Source organism: Acanthochromis polyacanthus, chromosome 8 (assembly GCF_021347895.1).
Source record: "Acanthochromis polyacanthus isolate Apoly-LR-REF ecotype Palm Island chromosome 8, KAUST_Apoly_ChrSc, whole genome shotgun sequence".
Lineage (NCBI taxonomy): Eukaryota > Metazoa > Chordata > Actinopteri > Pomacentridae > Acanthochromis > Acanthochromis polyacanthus.
Window position 1 is genome coordinate 1,457,459 of NC_067120.1, and position 23,274 is coordinate 1,480,732.

General features: G+C 38.9%; 2 protein-coding genes and 1 long non-coding RNA gene across 7 annotated transcripts in view; 2 read left to right on the forward strand and 1 right to left on the reverse strand.

Annotated features, from left to right (window-relative positions):
• The window catches only part of wfdc1 (WAP four-disulfide core domain 1), a 16,421-nt gene extending 12,092 nt beyond the window's left edge, over positions 1-4,329 (forward strand). Inside the window, exons 2-7 of one of the 2 annotated variants that reach the window (XR_002596434.2) lie at positions 399-594; positions 816-899; positions 1,340-1,480; positions 2,756-2,815; positions 2,903-2,962; positions 3,051-4,329. Coding sequence is in view for 1 of the 2 variants with exons in the window: in XM_022210307.2 (XP_022065999.1) it covers positions 399-594; positions 816-899; positions 1,340-1,480; positions 2,756-2,806; positions 2,903-2,961 (531 nt within the window). In the remaining variant the exon portion in view is untranslated. The remainder of the gene's footprint in view (positions 1-398; positions 595-815; positions 900-1,339; positions 1,481-2,755; positions 2,816-2,902; positions 2,963-3,050) is intronic. The other variant, XM_022210307.2, reaches the window with a different exon arrangement.
• Positions 3,913-23,271, reverse strand: LOC110962362 (uncharacterized). Of its 3 annotated transcripts, none has more exons than XR_002596433.2 (4): positions 22,751-23,271; positions 15,815-15,889; positions 7,028-7,176; positions 3,913-6,834 (listed from the first exon to the last, which is right to left on the reverse strand). It is a non-coding gene; the product is annotated as an uncharacterized LOC110962362 (long non-coding RNA). The 3 variants fall into 3 exon arrangements; XR_007943700.1 differs by having other exon boundaries at positions 21,882-23,105; XR_007943699.1 differs by lacking the exons at positions 15,815-15,889; positions 22,751-23,271 and having other exon boundaries at positions 7,028-7,543.
• The window catches only part of dyrk4 (dual-specificity tyrosine-(Y)-phosphorylation regulated kinase 4), a 39,624-nt gene continuing 24,055 nt past the window's right edge, over positions 7,706-23,274 (forward strand). The window contains exons 1-2 of one of the 2 annotated variants that reach the window (XM_051951892.1): positions 7,706-7,859; positions 8,339-8,408. In XM_051951892.1, coding sequence (XP_051807852.1) covers positions 7,828-7,859; positions 8,339-8,408 — 102 coding nt within the window. In that variant the 5' untranslated portion in view covers positions 7,706-7,827. Of the gene's footprint in view, positions 7,860-8,227; positions 8,409-23,274 lie in introns of those variants that run through there. The other variant, XM_051951891.1, reaches the window with a different exon arrangement.

The following is a 23,274-nucleotide window of genomic DNA, read 5'->3' on the forward strand; positions in this document are numbered from 1 at the left end:
AAAGTCCTCCATTATTCACTGAAGGTAAACACATTTCATAGTTAATGAGCACTGTATGAAATAACAAAGACTGAGTGCATCCTCTGGTGTTTACTCGTCCCTGTGGAGTTATGCAAGATGTTTCTGTTGGTGTGTTTTTGTGATTTCTGAATCCCAGCTGGCACTGATGAAGGCCTGTCCTGTGAAAGAAGCACATTAGCTGTCAGGTTCAGCTGCAAAACAACATTTTTAATTATGCAATCTCTCTAAAGTGACTAATTAAAAGTGTGTTTTTAGTATTTGAAGAGTTTTGTTCTGCAGTTCTTTTTTCATTCGACCAAATCCTGGAGCAGGAAAGAACAGAAACAAACCATGTGTCATTCACACTTTGGGTTTTTGTCTCTTTCTCTGTCCTTCAGGACTACGAGTATCCAAACCACCCCCAGTCCACACAGCACCAAAAGAACGACCGGTGTCCACCTCCACCCCAGATGCTGCCGGAGCGAGCCTGCGAGGTTCCGGGCTGCCGCTCAGACTCGGAGTGTGAACGCCACAAACGCTGCTGCTACAACGGCTGCATCTACGCCTGTCTGGAGTCTGTTCAGCCGCCACCAGGTCAGAACAACCAACAATCAAGGTTCAGATCTGGAGACTAGCAGGGAATAAAACAGGCTTTAAATGACCTTAGAGCAGAGTTAGAGTTTTTGCCTTAAACTTGTTAACTCTTATGTCATTCTGTGATTACATTCTCATGATTTAATTAACAGAAAATGATATTTTTAATGAAAGAAGCATGGGAATGAATCAGTGTTGTGTGTGTTTGTGTGTTTGAGCAGTGCTGGACTGGCTGGTGCAGCCGAAGCCTCGGTGGTTGGGGGGCAACGGCTGGCTGTTAGACGGTCCTGAGGAGGTCCTGCAAGGTGAGAACACACACCTGACCGCTCAGTAAGCTCAGCGGGAGACAAACACCTGTAACTCTGGACTGACATTCTCAGTAGTCCCTCTGCAGCTTAGTCTTCATGAAATAAAACTTTACAAATGATATGAATGCTAATGCAGTCCAAGCTGTTCAGCAAATATCAGCAAAACAAGTTTAAACAAACACACGACACAGTTCTACCCAACGTGGGGCTTTTATGGTGTTTAGGTTTTCAGTGCAGTGAAAAATCTTTAGTAAAATTTTAGTTACCTTCACGTCCTTTAGAATCAAAACTGGAAAAATGTATGATAAAAAAACAGAAAAATGTTGGAGATCGACTCAAATGCAGTGCTCAGAAGAAGAAACACAGAAACCACTAAATGAAGCAGTTCTTGGTGTTTATTCTGTCGTCTAATGCTCAGTATATCCTTTATCTACTAGCTGAGGCCTGCAGTACGACTGAGGACGGAGACGAGCCTCTTCACTGTCCTACAGGCTACGAATGTCACATCATCAACCCAGGAAACCCGGCTGCTGGCATCCCAAACCGAGGGCAGTGCATCAAGCAACGTGGAAACTCTGGTACGACTACGAGGTTTTACATGACTCACAGCTCAGTTATCCATGTAGCCTAAAGTCTCATCTAATAGAGCTGCTCCCAAATGTTTGACTTCTTACTCCCAAATTTATTCATACATTCCTTTATTCAACCTTAATCTAAGCTAAGATAATTAGGATTAATATAAAAAATGTGAAGCGAATGCATCGACTAAAACAACAACAGCTGGAGGTGATAGAAGACAAAGTTAAAAACCGAAATTGACTAAATGAGTCCAGCTTCAGACTGTTGTCTGATGTTGGTTTGAGACTGAGTGTAATTGTAGGTTGCAGTGATTAAAACAGGATTTTCCAAGCTCAGCAGAAACACCTGCATCTGCAACGTAATCCAGTAATGAGTGTGTTTGGTAAGAGCCCTCATTAAAAGACAGCAGTGAAGTAATGTAGAGACAATATAAATCAATAAAATCCAGAATCTGTCACCCTCTACGGAGAGGAAGGCCACCCAGCTTCAGTAAACAGCTCACAGTGAGTGTCATAACTGTCACCAGGAATAAATCAGAGTCCAGAATGACAAACTGAGTGTTAAACAGTCACAGCTGTTTGTGTAAAATGTCATCACAGAGAACTGATTTTTTACTGTTATAATGAATAAAAATAAAAAATAAAAATTTACTCACCAGTTTGATCACACTGTATTTACATTAAAATTGTCTAATCAATCCTAATTCTAGATTAATTGTACTCAGTATTTAAAGTAAAGATGACAAGATTGCTGGAATAAATATTTTTGTAAAAATCATGAATTAGTTTAATCTGCATTAGGATCTGCATTAACACACAATCCAGCATGGTTATTTATGTTCTTGTTAATCAGCAAAGCAGCACTGAAGAGATTTAAAAGCAAAACTGCAACATACACAACGTTATCATCAGCATAAAGATTTATATTTCAGTTACAGAAGGAGCGACCTCATCTATATAAAGAGTGAACGGAAGAGGACCCAGGATTAAGCCATGTGGGACACCTCTGGTCATTTTCACAAATTCAGATTTAAGGTTCCAGTGTCTGTCTATAAAGCACCACCAGCTTTCTCATTTTAAATAGATTTAGAAACTATTTGGTAAATCAGTAAAAAGCCACAGGATAGGATGCTTATGAGAAGTTTTAAAAAAATTCACGTTTTGTGTTGTTATATTTCTTTAGATTGTCTTTTAAACAAGCAATCAAACTGCAGTGTGTAAAATAAGGACATCAGCTCTCATCTTTTCACTACATTTTGGTCGTATTACCCACAGATGGACGTGGTTTGAGGCACAAATACTTTAAGGACTACAAGGACTACTTGGGTAAGTAGTGTAAGTGGACGGCTAAAAAACGACACTACAGCTGAATATGAAATAAAGCTAGTCTTCCTGGTGTCACAATAGCTTATTTCCTGACAGGTACTGGTTCCAACAATGCAGTAGGCTACGAAAAACATCATCACAAGCACCTGGGATGAAGTATGTCTTCAGCCACATGTTATCAACCATCTCCATCAGTATTTTCCTTCAGACAAAGCTTAATGTTTTTTGTTCTGTATGCTCTCAGATCAACAGACCTCAGCTTTATCTACGACCACAACTCAACCTCAGACATCAGCCCAGTCCTGTCTGAGCTGCTCACACCTGAACCAGGACCACATCTGACCGTTTTAACTCCACCTACAGCTGCTACCTCCTCGTCTCGCAGTCTTTTCTTCAGTCTGTCTTCTGAGGAGACGAGTCTGATGCACCTACAGCCAAAGAAACCAGTGCTTTATGTGTCTCTGTGTCTGCTAAAGGAAGCACAAAGGGAGAGAGCAGGGTGTGCACCAAAGCTGTTTGTCAGAAAGTCTCAAAGGAAATAAGGAGCCTGTGCCATTTTTCATTTCTTTCCAGGCGTCTCCCGTTCTATAACTCGTTGTTATTCTCACACACTGACGTGTTCTCTAACCTTCAGGCTGGTCAGCAGAGAAAATCAAGACCATGTGGCTCTTTAACTGATCCTCAGAAGTGTTGCGCTCACAGTTCTCCTGAAATCTGGAAAGTTTTATGGACAAAGACAAACAAAGTTCAGGTGTAGTCGGCACATCGTTGAATCAAACCCAAATGTGATTAAATGTTTGAGCTAATAAGTCCAATTAAAATAATTGATGGCATGTGAGAGTGACAGCTTTGGAGGATTTAGCACAGCTTGTTTCACCCAACAGATGGTGACTGGGATTTTATTGCTATGAGAAGCGACAGTAGAATGAGTTAAAATAGTTTATTTCAGATGCTTATTTGAGAGACTTCATCTCTGAAGGAAGAAAGCTTTGAAAACCACATTTAAATAAACTTACAGAAGGCAAGTGTTTGGTACCAAAAAGTCAGATTTTGAGTGAAAATTAAACTCTGCATTTATCACATCTGGATTAATTTATGGAAACAGATTTTCTGAAGTGATGCCTTTAATTATGGAAGTCATACTACAAACCAGTTAAATATAATCATTCATAGTTGTCATGTGTTTTTTGTTTCATCTGGAGTCAAAATTAGGTTCTGGTGAACAAAATAACGTTCAGTGATCGTCCCTGATGCAGTACAGACACGCTAACAGAAAGAAACTTTGCACAGTACAGATTTATAGAAACTGATCTTTATGCTTCAGCGAACTGTTCAGGTTAAATCATCTCTGTTCTAAACTCAAATGGTGCTCCGTTTAAATGCTGCCTCTACCAATAACAGGACAATAAGCTGGTCAGTGATAAGCTGAAGGTGTGAAACGAAATAAAGTGATGAAGTGTGAATGTTGCTGTCCTACTGGTGCTGCCGAGTTTATTCTAAATAAACCACATTATTGAATAAAAGTTGTGTTTTTTTCCCTGTAGAGCAGATTTAGTAGCTCAGACTCAGCAGTTTTTAAAAACGACATGAGAAATCTAAATAATATAGTTCTTCCAGAGCAAGAAAACTGTTTTTCTGTTCATATCCTCTTTGTCATCATTCTGTAGTAACAGATTTATGCGATACAGCAATAATCAGACTTTAGTGTTCACAATTTGTGTTCAGTTTTCAAAAACTAAATTTTTCTTGCCACTGTCGTCTTAAGGCTTGCATATGGGTTCTGTAAAGCGTCTTGAGAAAATTTGACCTGTAATTGGCACTATATACTAGCCTAGCCACGCTAGACAACCCACGGCAACAAATTTAATTCTCTGCCAGGGTGGGTCTAGTTACCCTCTCTAAGCCTCGAGGCTGGATTCTCCTAAAACCGGTCAGACCAATCACCATGAAGTGTAGAGTCAGAAGGCGGGCGTAACTAAGTGACGACAGAGGCGGGACGATTCTGACAGAAACAACCGGCGCATAATAAACAGTTATCGTTCGACTCTGCTTTGGCCACAGCCCTTAAAGATTTGAAGCTAAAATTCAACTTGAAAGATAAACAAAGGACGGCACTGAAGTGTTTCATTGAGAAGAAAGACGTATTTGAACTTATGCCGACGGGATATGGCAAATCCTTAATATACCAGTTGGCTCCGCTGGTTGGGAAGCTAATGGGACTTAGCCACAATCCGGCGCTCTAGGAACTACGTCAGCCTATTCGTTGCGCTGATTGGTTGTATACCTACCCAATTGCTGCAGAGTGATTTGAAAGACAACCTTTTAGCCCGCCTCCCTCCCTGTCGAACGTTCCTAGACCTTTGCATCTTCAGACCTGGGTCTAGCGTTGCTAGGCTAGCTATATAGATAAAATTGAATTGAATTGAACTGAAAATAGAGCCCAGAAATGTCAGGGAGTTTTTGCAGCAAAATGAAAATGATTTACTACTATATCGTTGCCAAAAAATTAGCACAAAAGGTGGTTTAAAGACGACTCTGGAGAAAAACAACCCAGATATAAGGCATATCACGTCTAAACTTCATGCTGAAGGGGTAAAAGGAGTTTTGGTTTGTCGGCAGACTTCTTGTGTGTAAAAGAGGTGAAGATTTTCATTTGCAGTGCTTCTGCATTCATGTGAGATTTAAAGTGACAAAACAAAACCAAAAAAATAACTTACATAGAAAAGTAATTTCAAAACTAACCTGAAGCTACTCAATAAAATGCCTCTCTGCTCCTTTTATATGGAGCTCATTCACACCTTCATCACTCCAGCCCAACCGTCACACACCAAGGGGAACTATTCTATCACCTTCATGCAAACAAAACTGAAAACAACATCACTGGATGCACTACAAACTCGTGGGCATTCATAAATGTCTTCCTTAGAGGTAAACATTTGCAGTCGCTGCTGAATGACGCCTTTTAATCCAAAAGAAACATCCATCTAAAAAAGAAAAAACACCCTCCACTTGGTTCGGCCCAGAGATGTCACTTATTCAGGAAGTGCTTCCAAACATTAGTTCCTGCATGGAGAGTCAGAACAGAGAAAGGTAAGTAGAGCAAACAGTTACACCATATTTAGTCTGTAGCTTAATAACTGATAACTAAAGCTACTTAATGTCTGTGGTTTGCTTTAATCCCCCAAATGATGGATGTAAACATGAACACAGACAATCCCACAATGAAAACAGTATTGTGTTGAGGAAAGATTAGAGTAGTAGGACAAATTCACTCCAGACAAGCTTTGAGTCCGACCACACAACATTTTGTCTTTTCAGATGAGTTAGGAGGGACTTGGAACACTTGGATTGATTATAACTGATTTTTGATGATGAAAACAGTGAAATAAAACAGAATTGAACTGGCTCCTATTTCTCATCACATCAGCTGAAATATGCTGGTTTATTTCCTCCCGACGGTTTTAGATTAAAATCAGCTTAGTTTCAAGAAGCAAAACTTTAGCATCCAACAGGAAGTTCTACGTTTACAAATCATTTTAGTGATTTAACTTTTAACATAAAATCTGATGGTTTTATTTGTTAAAATAAAATAAAACTACAGTGTCTGGAAGGATTCAGTTGTTTTAAACATCGATGATCGGCTGAGGTTAAACCCATAAAACCAGTTTTAGTGAGATAATCAGCAGTGAGATGTACATAACCGTCTCCCAGCTTCATCCAACAGTTAGGAGGCGGTTATGCACTCAGAGCTTATTAACCAAATCATCTCTTTTCTGTAGAATCATGTTGGTGACTGTGGTCCACGATGTTTATAGCAGAAGAAACCTCTCCCAGTAGGAGAATGAGCTCTGCCACGCTGCAAAAACTGCTCAGTAATTGCTGGAGAAACAAGCAAAGAGACGAAGGTGTTGATCCAGCATCCAGATTTCCCAGTAGGCCCCTAAATAGGAGCTGTAGGACACAGGGGATCTCCTGCCAGCATCCTGATGTTCCATGTATCTGAGCTGTTTTAGCAGCACATCAGGGACCTAAAACATATGAGGATGGTTTTAAAGCTGCGGTTGATCAACACAGAGCAGTGAAACACATCAATACAGAGTGAGGTGATGAATGTTGTTCTTGATGGGGCTATTTGTCTCCTTTGTTAGCAACTTAATGGACACTTTTACTGTTATCTGTTACTTTGACAACAAACTGCTACTGCCTGCATCATATAAATACCTGATTTTGATGTTTTAAATGTGGTTTCTATGGTGAGGGCTTTTGTAGTCCTTCCATTTAGACGGGATTATCCGGTGTCTGTACGGGAGGCAGGTGTTGGCTTTCAGTACAGTACAGTCCTCTGGGCCATTAGAGGCGCTCTGTTTGGACTTTTGGGGGATAAAGCAGAGTATTATTTCACAATACACAGACAATTCCCACATTAAAGATTCATGCTGTGGCCTATCAGTTACAAACTGTCCTGTCTGCAGCTTTTTAGGCACACCACCACATTTTCCTTCACTGTATCTCATCTTTCAGCCACTTATTTAGGTACATTTTACAATTTTATTTAAAAAATCAAAGAAGTATTAGTAGTAGTAACATTTGCCGGAACTTTTTTTGAAAGAAAAAATGCATGTATCTTTGCCAGAGATCATACTATGACGCGTATTTGAGTGCAGTTTGAAATCCTGGAGCAGAATGTGCACACAGCTCGGTTGGTGTCTTTACGCAGAGCTGCTGAAGCTCCAGCGTGTGGAAACGTAAAGCCCAGCGGGTGTCCGCCGCTCCCTTTTGTCTCGTGCTCTCTGTCGCGCACGCACACGCACGCACCTGAGCACCCGCCTTTAAGCTGCGTCAGAAGAAGAAGAAAAAAGGCAAATCAGACTGTCAGTGAGCCATTTGTGTTTTGGATTAACCGGTGGTGTTGAGGATTCCCGCTGTGCGTAATTTACCGGCCTGGATGCCCAAAACACGAACTTTTTGGGGAATGTCACGCGTGACCGCTTCACCACTGCCACCCCGTTGATTATTTCACCATGAGTGCACAGAACAAGTCATCAGAAAAAAGGTGAGTGTTTCACTTTCTTTAAAGTTTGTAGTCAGAAAAGAGCATTTTATTTCATTTTACGGACAATAGCCTATCAATTTTTAAAAGCATGTCTGTCCAGTAGCTTTCTGCATTTGAAAGGCATCTTCTGTTGCAGTGATTACCATATATTTACTATTTGTTTTGAAGCCTCTTTAAAATGACCTACATGTGTGGAATATGAACCAAACATGTGTCCAGAAGGTGTCAGTGTAGTTTTTTGCTGAAGTCTCCTCCTGTTCCTTCAGCTGTAAATGTCTAAAGAGAAAACAGCTCAGAAATTCATGAATGTGGGTTTCATATTCATCCCATTTCAATCAGTCAAAGGCAGTAAGGGCAGCATTAGTTCCTTTGTGCAAGAAATTTATTTTGAACCCTGAATCAAGGCGCATCTTTGACTGATAGTTTCCGTCCATGTGCTGTGCAGTTAAATTAAACTTCCTTTTTTTTCTTTTGGCCAGAATTGGATCCAAACTTAAACTGGAAAAGCAGACAAAGGAGAGAAAGTTCACCTTTCCACTGCTGATCAAGGTATGGAGGCTGCATTTCATATCTAATAAATGTGTCATTTGTCACTTTTCTAGTTGTTTATCACCTTGAATAAGTTTTATTTCCCAGCCTGACAGCTCAGTATATTACATTAGTTATAGTGGCTGCTGTGTTTTGGGGGGGTGACGATACGCCTCAGAGCAACCCAACACCCTGTGTCCATCTGCAGGCCATTAAATAAATGTTATTTAGGTGATTGTGTGGACTCAGCAGAAGTGATTTATTAGGGAACATGCTCTGCCTTGTGATGTGCTTGGCCGGCATGTTTAAACCATCTGAGAGCTGCTCCGTTCCAGTTTGTTGGGAAGAGCAGAAGCGCCGGGCCCCGGGTCACTATAAGGCCACATACTGTACTACACCTGGGTTAACCCTATCAGATCCTCCTCCTGGAAAGTCCCACAGCCTTCAGCTCGGCCCTACAAGGACACATTCATGCAGCACTGGACTGACCCCTCCCTGTCTACATGGAGGGATTAGCGTGTTTCAAAGCCCTCCTATGGGACACTTTTCCACTTACTGTTGATTAAACTTTTAATGCAGTTTTGGTCTGTTTGCCACTAATGGATGAAGCAGTGGAACAGGAATGACTTAATCCCTTAGATGTGGACAGACTGCACAGGAGGACACGTCTCAGTCTGGAGCTACCTGAGCTCAGTGTTCATTCAGCACCATAAATACATAAATACAGCAAAATAGGAAACAGTGGAGATAAGACAGGAATATGGGAAACGACAGACAGAGACGTTTAACCCTCCTGTTGTCCTCATTTACAGGCGCTACAAAATATTGTTTCCTCGTCTGAAAAAATTCCAAAAATTCAGCAAAAAAAAATTCCCTAAATTTATGAAAATTTTCAAAAACCTTCAGGAAGAAAACTCCAATAATTAAAGTTTTATGTCAAAAAAGAAAAAATCCCCCCAAATTTGGCAAGAAAATTCTTGTACATATTTTCAAAAATTGAGTAAAAATCATCCAAAAAAAATCTTAAAAATATCTAAAATGATGAGATATATATCAGTAAAACTTCTAATACTTCCTTTAAGAACATTCACATTGCAAATATTCCTAAGTAACATTTTTAATATTTCTTTTTTCCACCAAATAATATTCAAAGATTTCCCAAAAATGTTGAAAATGTGGACATCAGAAGTTTCACTGTGAAAATATATATTTTTTACATTTTCAAACTTTAAAACGAGTCAATTTTGACCTGCAGGACGACACGAGAGTTAAATGAAAGAACGACTCAAGTTTATTATAGAACCCTTAATGTCCAAATGCTTTATATAAAACATTAAGAGCATCACATTGAGGTGCAGATAAAACATTAAAAAGCGCATGAGACACTGCAAAAATCATAATAACATCATGCTCAGTAACTAAATTAATTAAAATGATTAAAAGCAAGCAGCAGTCTAGATAAGTTAAACAATGCCGTGCAGATTTCATCCATCGACGAGTGAGAAAATAAATGTTTTAACCTGGATTTTAAAGAGTCTACATTTGGCGAACGTTTAATCTCCACTGGCAGTTTGTTCCACTCTTTTGCAGCAGAACAGCTAAATGCTGCTTCTCCATGTGATGGATTTAAATGAAAATGTCCTGTATTATTACGGGGATTTAACCTGCTCCACATCGGTAATGATACAGGACATTTTCACTTAAAACAGACCAATCAGACTCATGCATTAGCTGTGCTGCTTACTGCAGGGTGGACTGACTGAGCCATCTAGTCCCAGCACAGCCCCTCTTAACGCTTTGATCCCCAGACCTTAAAAAGGCCCCTCTGGCTGATATCCTCATTAATTAGCAATAGCTCTCCCTGCAGGTTGTTAATAAGCCCAAAGACACTCAAGATAAGACACTGAAGCTCTCTGAACATCAGTGAATCTAAATCATCCTTCCTTACTCGGCCTGGCAGTTCAAAAGGTTCTTCTCTCTTTCTAAGTTTGGACAAAGTGTTTGCATCATGATAAAAAAACTAAAAAAATATACTGACGCAAGCGGATCCTCTCAGCAGAAGAACCGTTTCCCTTTAAGACGTGAAACACCCCTAAACCGGAGCAGGGAGCTTTCATGTTTGTTGCTTTTACTCAATCTGACTCATCGCTGAGGTCCACGTTCGTCACTGAAGCTTTCTTTTTATATCTTATGGTGTTATCAGACTCCTCCAACGGATACAGATCAATGTTTAGCCACTCACTGAAGCTTAATCTTCAAGATTTTAGGAAAATAATGAAACTGTAGTGTCTGTTTATAGCAGGCGAGTCAAACTCATTTAGTTCAGGTTCAACATTCAGCCCAGTTTGATCTGAAGTGGACCGGACCAGTTACGACAAACGTCAGATTAAAAAAGACAGAAAAACAACAAAAACATGAAAAATAATACTAAAATGAGACACAAAATGATAAAAAAATTGACAAATGACACAAAAAAGAGACAAAAAATTCAACAAAAAAGTTACAAAGCGACAAAAAAATGGAGAAGTGACAAAAACGAGACAAAAAAGAAGAAAACGGCACATAAAACAACAAGTAAAACAAAACACAAAATGACAAAAATAAGACAAAAAACACAAGTGAGACGAAAAGGAAATACAGAATGACAAACTGAGAAACAAAATGACAAAAACAGGAGACAAAAGTCAGACAAAAAACAACAAAAACGGGACAAAATATTACAAAAACGAAACACAAAGCGATAAAAAGTTTGACAAACGACACGAGACAAAACAAAAAGAAACACTTTGAGGGCCGGACTGGACTCTCTGGAGGACCGCTTTTGGCCTGCGGGCCTCATGTTGGACACCTCCCTGTCAGCTGATTTTAATAGATCCTTGGAATCACATATTACAGGAAACCAGCTTGAATGTGGGGCTGCAAATAATTATTTTTTATTACAAATTCACCTGCAGAGTGTCATTTTTGTGAATCTATAAATAGTTTGATCTGAAATCAGTCACATTACTGTTTTCTAGCTCTGAATGGCATCTTTAACCATCATGGTATAAAACAGAGAAGAACAGCTAAATACATCTTTTATTTTTCTGCTGATCAAACTGTGACTGCATTCTGATATAAATATACTGACATTGCTCGGTGTTAGTTTTGTTTTGTGGGCTGTTGGATCATAATCCTGACCGTTTTTTGTTTTCTGTGGGCTGCTCCAGAGTATCGTTTATCAGGGCCGACCCGTCCACCTGGCCCGGCCGTCACCCCCACACACTGTGGAATAAGCAGCGTGTTGCCTTTTTATTCGGATGAACCCTGCCCCTGATAGGGTTTCTCATCACCGCTTTGTCCCTGGTTGACACCGGATCCGCTGAATTAAAGCGGGTCATTTAGCGATGGAGCTCACTGAGCAGCGGGTTCACACCGACACTCTGCTGGTGATGGTGCATACACTGGAAAAATGCCCCTCTCAAAACAAGAAAAAAATCACTTATTTCAAGGAACTTTTACCTTGAAATAAGTGTAAAAAATCTGCCAATAGAACAAGTGAAAAATCGCTTCATAAGATTTCTTGAAATAAGATGTGATATTTAGAATCTTGAGATCTTAAAATTAGACTTATTTTCGGCTGTATTTTACCAGGATTATCAAGCTTAGGTGTCTTAACCCTCCTGTTGTACTCATATCCAAAATTTCAGCAAAAAATTCCCCAAATATACAAAAATTTGCAAAATCTTCAGGCAGAAAATTCCTTAAAAGTTTCCCTTTTATTGAGAAAAAATCCCCAAATTTGGCAAGAAATAAAAATTTAATAAATGCATAAATAAAATTGAAAATATTTTCAAAAAATAAATAAAAATATTTTTAAAAATCCAAACAATATTTAAAGTGATTACACATATATTAGTAAAACTTTGATATTTTCTTTAAGAACATTCGGGGAAAAAAAAATCAACCTGTTGACTGTTGACCGGTTGATTTTTTTTTCTCCGAATGTTCTTAAAGAAACATTTTTTTCATGTTTCTTTTTTCCATCAAAACATGTTCAAACATTTCCCCAAAAATGATGAAAATGTAAAAGTGTTCACTGTGAAAAATATATTTTTTTTCCCCACATTTTCAAACTTTAAAACGGGTCAATTTGTCTCGCAGGACGACACGAGAGTTAAACAAGATAATTTCAAACTTGTTTGAGTGAACAAGATATTTAAGATGCGTTCCCTTAAAACAAGTCCCTCCATCTTGCTAGAATGCCACTTGTTAAGGGAATTTATCTTAAGTCAAGTGGGATGAGACATTTTGACTAAAAATAAGACAAACACACTTGGTAAGATTTTGAGTTTTTGCAGTGTAAAAGACCTTCCAGCCTTCTCTGCTTGTTGCTGCCTCTGCATGCGTGTTGGAGCTTTACCGTGTTATGTCATGGACGTGTTTCTGCATGCATGGAGGCAACAGCAGCACCTGTGACTAGTCATCAGAGCTGTCATATGTCCCTCTGCTTGTCAACATGTGAACCTCCATGTTCCACGGCACTAAAATAGTCCCAGAGGGAGCGACAGCCTCACTGCTGGGATCATCTCCACACACGGCTGCAGAAAATGTTTGCACGTTTTACTGTCAAGCCATTCTGATGCAGTTTATCTAAGACTGAATCATTGTAAACAAGTGAATCAGGAGAAAGGTGTGTTTTTTAGATTATTTTTCTCTTGAAAAAATACACTTCCCGACTGCTGCACAGTTTTGAATGGAAAAATGCAGTAATATCTGTAATAAAACTGTAATTTTTGTATTTAATTCTCAAAAAGAATCCATTATTATTCCCAGTTAAATGTGCATATAATGATAATGGAGACATCCTGCAATATTTCTATCAAGTAACCATGCGATTTCTGCATTTATTACATTGAAAAAATAGTTTGTTTCCGGTCAAATTGATGTATTTTTGTGTTCACCCTCGTGTCGTCCCGTGGGTCAAAATTGACCCGTTTTGAAGTTCAAAATGTGGGGAAAAAATATATTTTTACGGTGAAACTTCTGATGTCCACATTTTCAGCATTTTTGGGAAATATCTGAACGTTTTTTGGTGAAAAAAATAAATGTAAAAAATGTTTCTTTAAGAACATTCACAAAAAACAACCAAAATCCAGCAAATTTGACTGGATTTTGGAAAAAATGTTGTATTTTTTACAATAAATTGCGCAAATTTTTATTTTGCATGGTATTTTCATGCAAATTTTATAGGTTTTTACAGTACAGTATGGAATGAAGCACGTTTTTAACCCTGAAATCAACAATATCAACACATTTCCTTACCTAATTTTACGGCAGCATTCTGTCGACCACAGCTGAGGGAATTCTATTGTTAAAACAGCTTTTTTTTTTACAGTGTAGCTGTAGGTCCCGGGCAGCATTTGGTCTAAGGCTATTCGCTTTATATCACAGCTGTACGTTGCCATGGCGATGAGATGTTGTGCTACGAGCTCCTCAGAAGACGGCAGGACCGAGAGTCTGACAAACATTAATTGGCTCTGTGAGGAATGCTGGATAAACAGCCACCCAGGGAGTTTAGTTAATGGATGCGTGAAGAGTCTGTTTCCCTTTAACTGTGACTCACTCAGTGCAGAGCTGCAGGGTTTGCCAGCGTCCTCCCCCGTCACACCCTCTCCAGCATCTCCATAGGCTCAGGAGCATTGTTGTGTAATCTGCTCTTATCTGAAATATTCTTATATAAGAGGACCAGGCTGTTGGTGTGGCTTCACCTCCTTCATATGTGCACAATGCAAGGTTTTATTTCTGCAAACTAAAGCTGCCATTAGTAAAAACAACCATCATGCTTCATGTTAAATTAGGCCTTTAATATCTGCAAAGTTTATTATATGAAACTGGGGCTGCAAATGGTGAATATTTTTATTACTGGTTCATCTGCAGGGTGTGAATCTATTAATAGTTTGATCTATAAACAGTCACTTTACTGTTTTTTTTTTTTGCTCCAAATGGCATCTTCAGCCGTCTGAAATACACAATATTCAGTTTATAACAATATTAAACAGAGAAGAACAGCTAAATGCATCAAATTTCTTAAGAACATTCACATAAAAATCAACCAAAATCCAGTGAATGTCGCTGGATTTGGTTGATTTTTTTGTCAATGTTCTTAAAGAAAGTAGAAGTTTTACTGATGTAGATGTAATAAATTTAGATATTTTTGGATTTTTTTGGAAAATTTTTACTCATTTTTTGAAGAATTTTCAAGGATTTTTTTTGCTGATTTTTTTTATTCTTTTCAGGCAAGAAAATAATATTTTTTGGTGCCTGTAAATGAGGACAACAGGAAGGTTAAGACTGAATATTTACTGTAACTGCATTAATAAATACCTATAGTTCGATCATTTGTGTCTCAGAAAAGCTGAGGCATTTAGTTACACCTGGAAATGTACAAAATCATAAAAAGTTTAGCTTCTCTTTGTTATTTTGGCTGCAAAGTGCCATATAAACACATCATATTATTATTGTTATTAGAGCAGTTGTCACCTTCACTCATAAAGGCTGATAATTGTGTTGCATAACCCTGATCACAATAATCAAGATTAAGCTCTAAGCCTGTGTTGGTCCCTCAGGCCAGAGAGTGTCAGTATAAACCAGCAGGAATTCAGCTGATTACATCTGGGATAAAAGAATCCAAGACGGGATTTTCTCCACAGACGAAGACGCTGTGTCGAATTGTCGCCTTTTGGCACCCAAACATTTCCCTCTTCTTTGTCCACATCTGCCTCGCCTGTCGTCCCATTAATCCTCCTGTTGTCTTCATTTATGGGCACCAAAAAATATTATTTCCTCGTCTGAAAAAAATCAAAAAAATTCAGCAAAAAAATTCAACATATTTCTGAAAATTTGCAAAACCTTCAGGAAGAAAATTCCAATAATTCCTTAAAAAATTTCCCTTGAAAGTTTTATATAAAAAAAAAATCCCCCAAATTTGGCAAGAAAATTCAAAAAATGAATAAAAATCTTCCAAAAAATCCTAAAAATATCTAAAGTGATTACATATACATCAGTGAAACTTGTAGAAATTCGCTGGATTTTGGTTGATTTTTCTGTGAATGTTCTTAAAGAAACATTTTTAAGACGTTTCTTTTTTCCATCAAAAAATTTTCAAAAATTTCCCGAAAATGTGGACATCAGAAGTTTCACTGCGAATTTTTTATTTATTTTTTTCCACATTTTCAAACTTTAAAACAGGTCAATTTAACCCACGGGACGACACGAGGGTTAAATCCTGTAGTTTGCACTTAAATGTGAAGGTGGTGTGTTGTCTGTCATGGAGTCTGTTGTGTCCGGGTGGTGACAAAAGCGTCTCCCCATGTGAACTTTGTTGTGGAACGTGAACGGACAGTCGGAGCGTTGGGGTCAGACGGGGCTGGAGGAGCTCATCTTACCTCTGAGCATCACCTCTGGAGCTCCATGGAGACGGGCGAACTGATGGAACATGTCAGCCAGAGCACAGCCGGTCTCTGAGATGGATGCAGGATTAGAAAGCAGAGAGAGAAGGGAAAGATGAAACTAGAAAATGAAAAGCGGTGACTTCAGGTTCAAGTTTACTTCATTAGAAATCAAACAGAACAGATGCTACTGAACACCTAAAAACACGTGACAAATAATAAGCCAAGATAAGTTAAAATAATATAAGTTGTTGGAAATTATATGTTGTTTTTTGTCTGACTTTCAGTGTTTTTGTCACGTTTTTGTCGTTTTGTGTTTCTTTTTGTCTCGCTTGTGTTTTTTGTCTCATTTTTGTCATTTTGTATTTTGCTTTATTTGTTGTTTTATGTGCTGTTTTGTGTGGTTTTTTGTCTCCTTTTTTGTCCCTTATCCATTTTTTGTCATTTTGTAACTTTTTGGTCTCTTTTTTGTCTCTTTTTTTGTTTTGTCTCGTGTCATTTGTCAAAATTTTTAGCGTTTTTTGTCTCATTTTTGTCTTATTTTGTTGTTTATTTTGTTTTTTGTCAGACTTTTGTCTCATGTTTTTGTCATTTTCTTTCTCATTTTTGTCGTTTTGTGTTTCTTTTTGTCTCGCTTGTGTTTTTTGTCTCATTTTTGTCATTTTTATTCATACTTTATTCATTACTTCCTGCATTGTTTTTGTCGTTTTGTTTCACGCTTTCGTCATCTTTTTTGTCTTATTTGCACATTTTTTGTCACTTTCTATCTTTTTTTAATCAAATTTCTTGTCACTTTGTTGTTTTGTTTTGTGTTGTTTGTCTCATTTTTTGTCATTTTGTGTCTCATTTTTGTAATATTATGTCTTGTTTTAAAGCAAAATATCAGATTTTTCAGCTCCAGGTGACTAAATGTTGTGTTTCTTTGTAGACACTGTGATCTGGAAGTTGTCATGTGGAAATGATAAACTGAGGATGAATGCTGATGAAATTAAACTTACTTTCAGGTTGTTCATGATGTTTTATAGAAAGATATTTGCTTAAATGTGAATATTTTCTGAATGAACTTTCTATTTTGCACTAAAACAAATGAGCCATTAGGAGTTGTGGTTATTTATTTATCGGTTATTCTGCTGTGGTTTTACTGGAGATCAAACTGGGCTGAATGTGGAACCTGACCTAGAATTAGTTTGACTCTCCTGCCTGAGTCTTTTTTGCATCTGTAGAGAAATCCTGTTGATCTTTTACTTGCTTTGTGTGGCCTGGAGGCTCTGGTTCACTGAGGTTAACACTAGAACCGTCTGCAGACAAAGTGTGTGGCCTCGGAGCAGCCGTGGATGCCGGGACATCATCACTCAGACCGGCCTGACTGCAGCAGCACGTCGCCCTGCATCCTCAGGTTCACAAACCTGGCAGGGCATTCAGGTCAGCGCCCGGCAGCACATGATAGGGCCGAAGCCGTCGGCGTTGGAAGCATATTTAGCGCTGAAAACCAGCGACACGCACATTTTGAACATGGAGACAAACCCCGACAGACACACCTGCCTCGGTTGATCGGGTTTGTTGAAGCAGCCGTGACGCTGCAGGAGGAGCCGAGCCAGACAGGAGGCCCTGGGTCAGGTCTCATTCCAGGAATGAGAAGCCGCAGATCTCAGATGAAAGCATGATTAATGAGGTAAGACTTCTAGCTCTATGACGATTTGGAAAGAAGGACTGCAAAGTATATAAATTATCGGCATCGTAACTGGAGCTGTGGTGGAGGAGGGTTAGCTTTGGTTCCCTGTGGATGCTGAGAGAGAAAATGACAGAAATGGCCTTTTATTATCTTTTCTTTCATTGGAAATGCATTCTACCTGACTGTTTTGCCATCATCTTACCTACATTTTCCAATTTCTACGTTTTTCTGTGGCGCAGATGAGGAAGACTCTGGGATGAAATGAAATCACAGTGTGAGACATAAACTCCTTAAATCAGTTTTGACAGTTTGATCAATATTTGTGCCACATTTCTGTCACTGAAACAGGAAGTGCTCTTTTAAGATGCATTTTCACATTGAGGTTTTTTTTTAAATGTCAGTTTTGGTGCCCATATGTTTCCTTGTGGTTGTTGCCATGCACACAGAAAGCAGAAATATTTGAAATGTGACCAGGACAAAGTCTCATATTCTGTTTTTTTTTTAAAATATCTGTCTCTTTGCAATGCAGAGGCTGCAGAAATAGACAGAAAGCTGTGAGGTTAGAGCTGTGTTGTCTGTGTGAAAACAGTTTGTTTTTAGCCGCTGACAGTTGACAATAGCTACCAGAGCAGTCGTCTGACGCTCAGTTTTTTAAGCCTTTTAGGTGTTTATTAAAAGGGGAGACACAGATTTTGTCTGTGTATTAGATTAGCCTCAAAAGTAAAGGATTTATTTTTTAGTCGTCGGGACAATGCTGTTATAAACAATACCATCAGCATCAGGAAATGACCCGTGACCCAGTTCTGGTGTTTTATTTTAGTGTCTGTCTGGGTCTCTGTCTGATAAAGAAGACAGACAGCGGCTCTCTGTCTGTGGTTTTTACAGAACATGAAGGGATGTGCAGCAGAGCATTACAGAGCACCAGAGGATTATGTGTCCTCATGGAGGAGGTCTGAGCACAGATAGGAGGCAGTAGGTCAGCCTCCACCTCAGTCACTGACCCCACACAGACACACTGATGGGAGTTCACATCGTCAATATTACAAAAAGCGGCTCTTCAGTAAGAAAAAAACACCATTACAGGAAATTTAGGTAAAATGCAGATCGTGTTTGAGGAGTTTATGCTGCAACTTTCTGAAACTAGCAACAAAAAAAAGGATTTTTTTTAAAATATATGAGGCGTTTGTTTTCATGTATGTATCAGTATAAGATAGTTTATGGCATGGAACATCAGTGATCATGAAACTGTAGATCAGGGGAGTCAAACTCATCTTAGTCCAGGTTCATATTCAGTCCAGTTTGATCTCCAGTAAAATCCCAGCAGAATAACCGATAAATAACCACAGCTGCTGATGGTTCCTTTGTTTTAGTGCAACGATGTTCACATTTAAGGAATTATCTTTTTACAAAGCATCATGAACAACCTGAAATAAGCTCAGTTTCATCAGCTTTCATCCTCAGTTTATCATTTCCACTTTACAACTTCCAGATCAGAGTGTCTACAAAGAAACAACATTTAGTCACCTGGAGCAGAACCATGGAGGGTTTTACTTTATGATCTAAACAACTTTTCATGGTCTAGAAATGATTTTAAATTTATAGTTTTACTAATTTACAATCTGCAGTTAATGTCTTCTCTGTAATTTTCCACTTTGAGGGCCGGATTGGACCCTCTGGAGGACCACTTTTGGACCACGGGCCTCATGTTGGACACCCCTGCTTTAGATGTTAAAATTTACATTTCAGATTGAGACACTCCGTGCATCAATCTTGTTAAATATCTTTATTAATAACAGCTATAGACAATAGGCTTTTTTTTTCTTGTTTTGCAATTATTAAATGCCACATTTAGATTTTTCACAGTTTTTTGCAGTTCTTGCTATTCATGGGGTTGTTATCTGAGCTGCTGTGTTTGAACATGATGTTCCACTATGAAGCTTCCACCCTCTTAGACCTTCACATGCTGTACAATCACACAATGACTCGTACTCTGGTGGACATAACATCGTTAGAGATGTTTGTGTTGTCGTCTCTTCACCCTCTTCACCCTGAAGCAGAAAGCCTCTCCAGTTTTCAGCTGCGTCCTCGATAAAATCACACAAACACTCCCCCGTCTTTATGCCAGAGAATGAGGGCATTCAGACGAACATTCAGAGTTTGTCCTGATTGTGATTACTTTCATAATAGCAGCTCACTGGATGTTTTTTTACTCCTCTGTCTGTGTAGGTTGTTCACTGTTGTGTCTGTTGCCTCAGTCTGTAGCTGGAACTCCCTAGAGTCAAAATAAGAAGCTATTTATAGCAAATGGTTTAATATTTGGTTTAGTAGAGAATATTTATTTCCACTGTTGGTGAAACAAGCTGACCTCAGTGTTCCTTTAACCCTCGTCCTGCGGGTCAAAATTGCCCCGTTTGAAAATGTGGAAAAAAAAATATTTTCACAGTGAAGCTTCTGATGTCCACATTTTCAACATTTCTGGGAAATATTTTGACATTTTGGGTGAAAAAAAAGAAAGGTTATAAATGTTCTTCAGAACATATTAGAAGTTCTACTGATATATGGAATCACTTTAGATATTTTTAGGATTGTTTTGGGAGATTTTTACTCAGTTTATGAAAATATTTACAAGAATTTTCTTGTCAAATTTGGTGGATGTTTTTAAAATTAAACTTTTGTGGGAAGCTTAAGAAATATTGTAATTATTGTAATTTTCTTCCTGAAGGTTTTGCGAATTTAAAGTTTGAAAATGTGGAGAAAAAGTGAAACTTCTGATATCCACATGTTCAACATTTTTCAGGAAATTTTTGAACATTTTTTGGTGGAAATAAAAGAAACATTAAAGAAATGCTTCTTCAGAAAATTCACAAAAAAATCAACTAAAATCCAGCGAGTAAAACCTCTGATACATCAGAAAACATCAGAAATTTTACTGACTTTTACTAATTTTTTGAAACTATTTAAAAGAAATTTCTTGCCAAATTTTGAGCATTTTTTTTTTAAATAAAGCTTTTAAGGGAAACTTCCAAAGAATTATTAGAATTTTCTTCCTGAAGGTTTTGCAAATTTTTAGAAATTTGGTGAATTTTTTTGCTGAACTTTTAGATTTTTTGCAGACAAGGAAACAATATTTATAAATGAGGACAACAGGAGGGTTAAAGTCTTGGTTTGCTGAACTGTGATTCACAGACAGCTGCTTAATAGCATCGCCCCCAACACTTTGTCAGTCCACACTTATTTGCAGACCAATTTCAGGCCCCATTAACATGTCATGCACCGGCCACAATGAGCCGATAATCACCCGTGTGTGTCTACGTGCACACGCTTGTGTCAACGTGTGAACTTGACCCATATCTCCCGTGTGACACGCTGTCACTGAGGAGTCGGCCGTCCATCCAAACCTGCAGATGCTGCAGTCCATCTGTCAGCCAGGTCAGACGACCCGCCGTCCTCCGAGCCAAATGGCAGCAGGTTCTGCTAGCTTTGGCTAACGGCTCACCTCGCCTCACTCTGCAGCGTCTGGCAGCGATTAAAGGCACAACAGAATGTAAGGCACCAGGTTACGCTCTTCTCAGAGGAGGTCATCTGGCTCCTCTGGCCTGGTGTAGTCGCTCCAACCACCTGCTGCTCGCTCTGTCCAGATCCGGCCTCATGACTCAGAGGAAGAGCCTTTAACATGATCCTTCAACCCTCCTGTTGTCCTCATTTACAGGCACCAAAAAATACTATTTCCTATCTGGAAAAAATCCAAAAATTCAGCAAAACCTTCAGGAAGAAAATTCCAATAATTCCTTCAAAATTTCCCTGAAAAGTTTTATTTTAAAAAATCCCCCAAATTTGTCAATAAAATTCTTGTAAATATTTTCAAAAAATGAGTAAAAATCTTCAAAAAATCCTAAAAATATCTAAAGTGATTACATGCATATCAGTAAAACTAATATTTTCTTTAAGAACTTTTTGTGAATGTTCTTAACAGTTTTTTTTAACACATCTTTTTTCCTCCAAAAAATGTTCAAAAATTTCCCGAAAATGTGGACATCAGAAACGCATTAATTTTGACCCACAGGATGACATGAGGGTTAATAGCTACTGGAAGGAACCAGTGCCTTAAACATTGTAGATTAAAAACCTCCAGATCAGCATTCGGAGCAGAGATGCTGCAGCTACTGTACCTCTGAGTTATATAAGCGTCAGAACCGGCTGACGGGGCAGTAATGGAATACAGTCCCTACAGGAATAGCAGCATTTTCCCTGTCACCAAAACATGCTGATTCACAGATTTTATTTTTGGTGGAGGGGTGGAGCCTGTGCGAGCAACGATCTGTGTGCTTCTGGAGAGGCTGGCCTTTTACTACGAGAACATGTCTTAAAACGACATGCTGCGCTGTAACCCACCTAATAACTGGAAGTTGTCTGAGGCATCTGCAGCTAAACATCCAGTCCTCTGCAGCAGGGGTGTCCAACATGAGGCCCGTGGTCCAAAAGTGGTCCTCCAGAGGGTCCAATCCGGCCCTCAAAGTGGAAAAATTACAGAGAAGACATTAACTGTAGATTGTAAATTAGTAAAACTATAAATTTAAAATCATTTCTAGACCATGACAAGTTGTTTGGATCATAAAGTAAAATACTAGATTGTTTATTGATCTTTTGTCGTTTTGTGTCATCATTTTTGTTGCTTTTTCTCTTTGTTTTTACTGACTTTTGTTGTTTGTCTCATGTTTTTGTCTTTTTGTTTCTCGTTTTGTGTTTCCTTTTTGTCTCTCTTGGGTGGCTTGTCATTTTGTGCGGCGCTTTGTTTGTCACGTTTGTTGTTTTGTGTCTCATTTTTTAAAAAATTTTGTCTTGTTTTTGGTCTTATTCGTTATTTTGATCATAAATCATTGTTCTTTTGTCGTTTTGTCTCATTTTTGTTATATTTAGCGTATTTTTTGTTGTTTTTGTCTTTTTTTGTCTGACTTTTCTTGTTTGTCTCATGTTTTTGTCGTTTTCTTTTTGGCTTTTGTCGTTTTGTGTTTCCTATTTGTAATATTTTGTCTTCTTTTTGTTGTTTTTTGTCCTTTTTGTTGTTTTGATCACAAATCAGTGTCCTTTTGATGTTTTGTGTCTCATTTTCTGTAAAATTTTGTCTCATTTTTGTCATTTTTTTGTCTAATTTTTGTCTGACTTTTGTCATTTGTCCCATGTTTTTGTCGTTTTGTGTTTCCTTTTTGCCTCGCTTGTGTTTCTCGTCTCATATTTGTCATTTTGTGTTTTGCTTCATTCACCGCTTTGCGTGCCGTTTTGTGTCGTTTTGGAGGCCGGGGCCAGCTGGGCTCAGGTGGGATCAGGGATTTGTCAGGTAGACTCTCCTACAGCTGGAGACGGGTGGAGGAGATGGAGGAGCCGATGAGGAGAGGCATGTTGGGGGATATCAGATCCCTGCTGAGCTGTCTCCAGGATACCGAGGCAGGCGAGAAGGCAGAGGAAAGTTGCAGGCGTGTGTTGGAGCACATGGGAGGCCTATTAGAGCTTCACCTCCTCCTGTCTGACTTCCACAGCCCCATGAAGAGCACACCTGGGAGGGTGCTGGTGTCTGTATCTACAATACCTTCCTCTCCTTGCCTGTCTGGTCCCCCCCCCAGCCCTGCACTCCCAGAGGCCTCTTTAGCAGGAAACTAAGTGTCAGGCCCCTGCTGCTGCTTTCTGCCGGCTCAGGATGGGTCCCTGGTTGAGTCCCGTCTGTACGTCACCGGCAGCAGCAAAGACAGCAAAAGATTGGCTCCCTCACCCATCATAGCAGCAGCAGCAT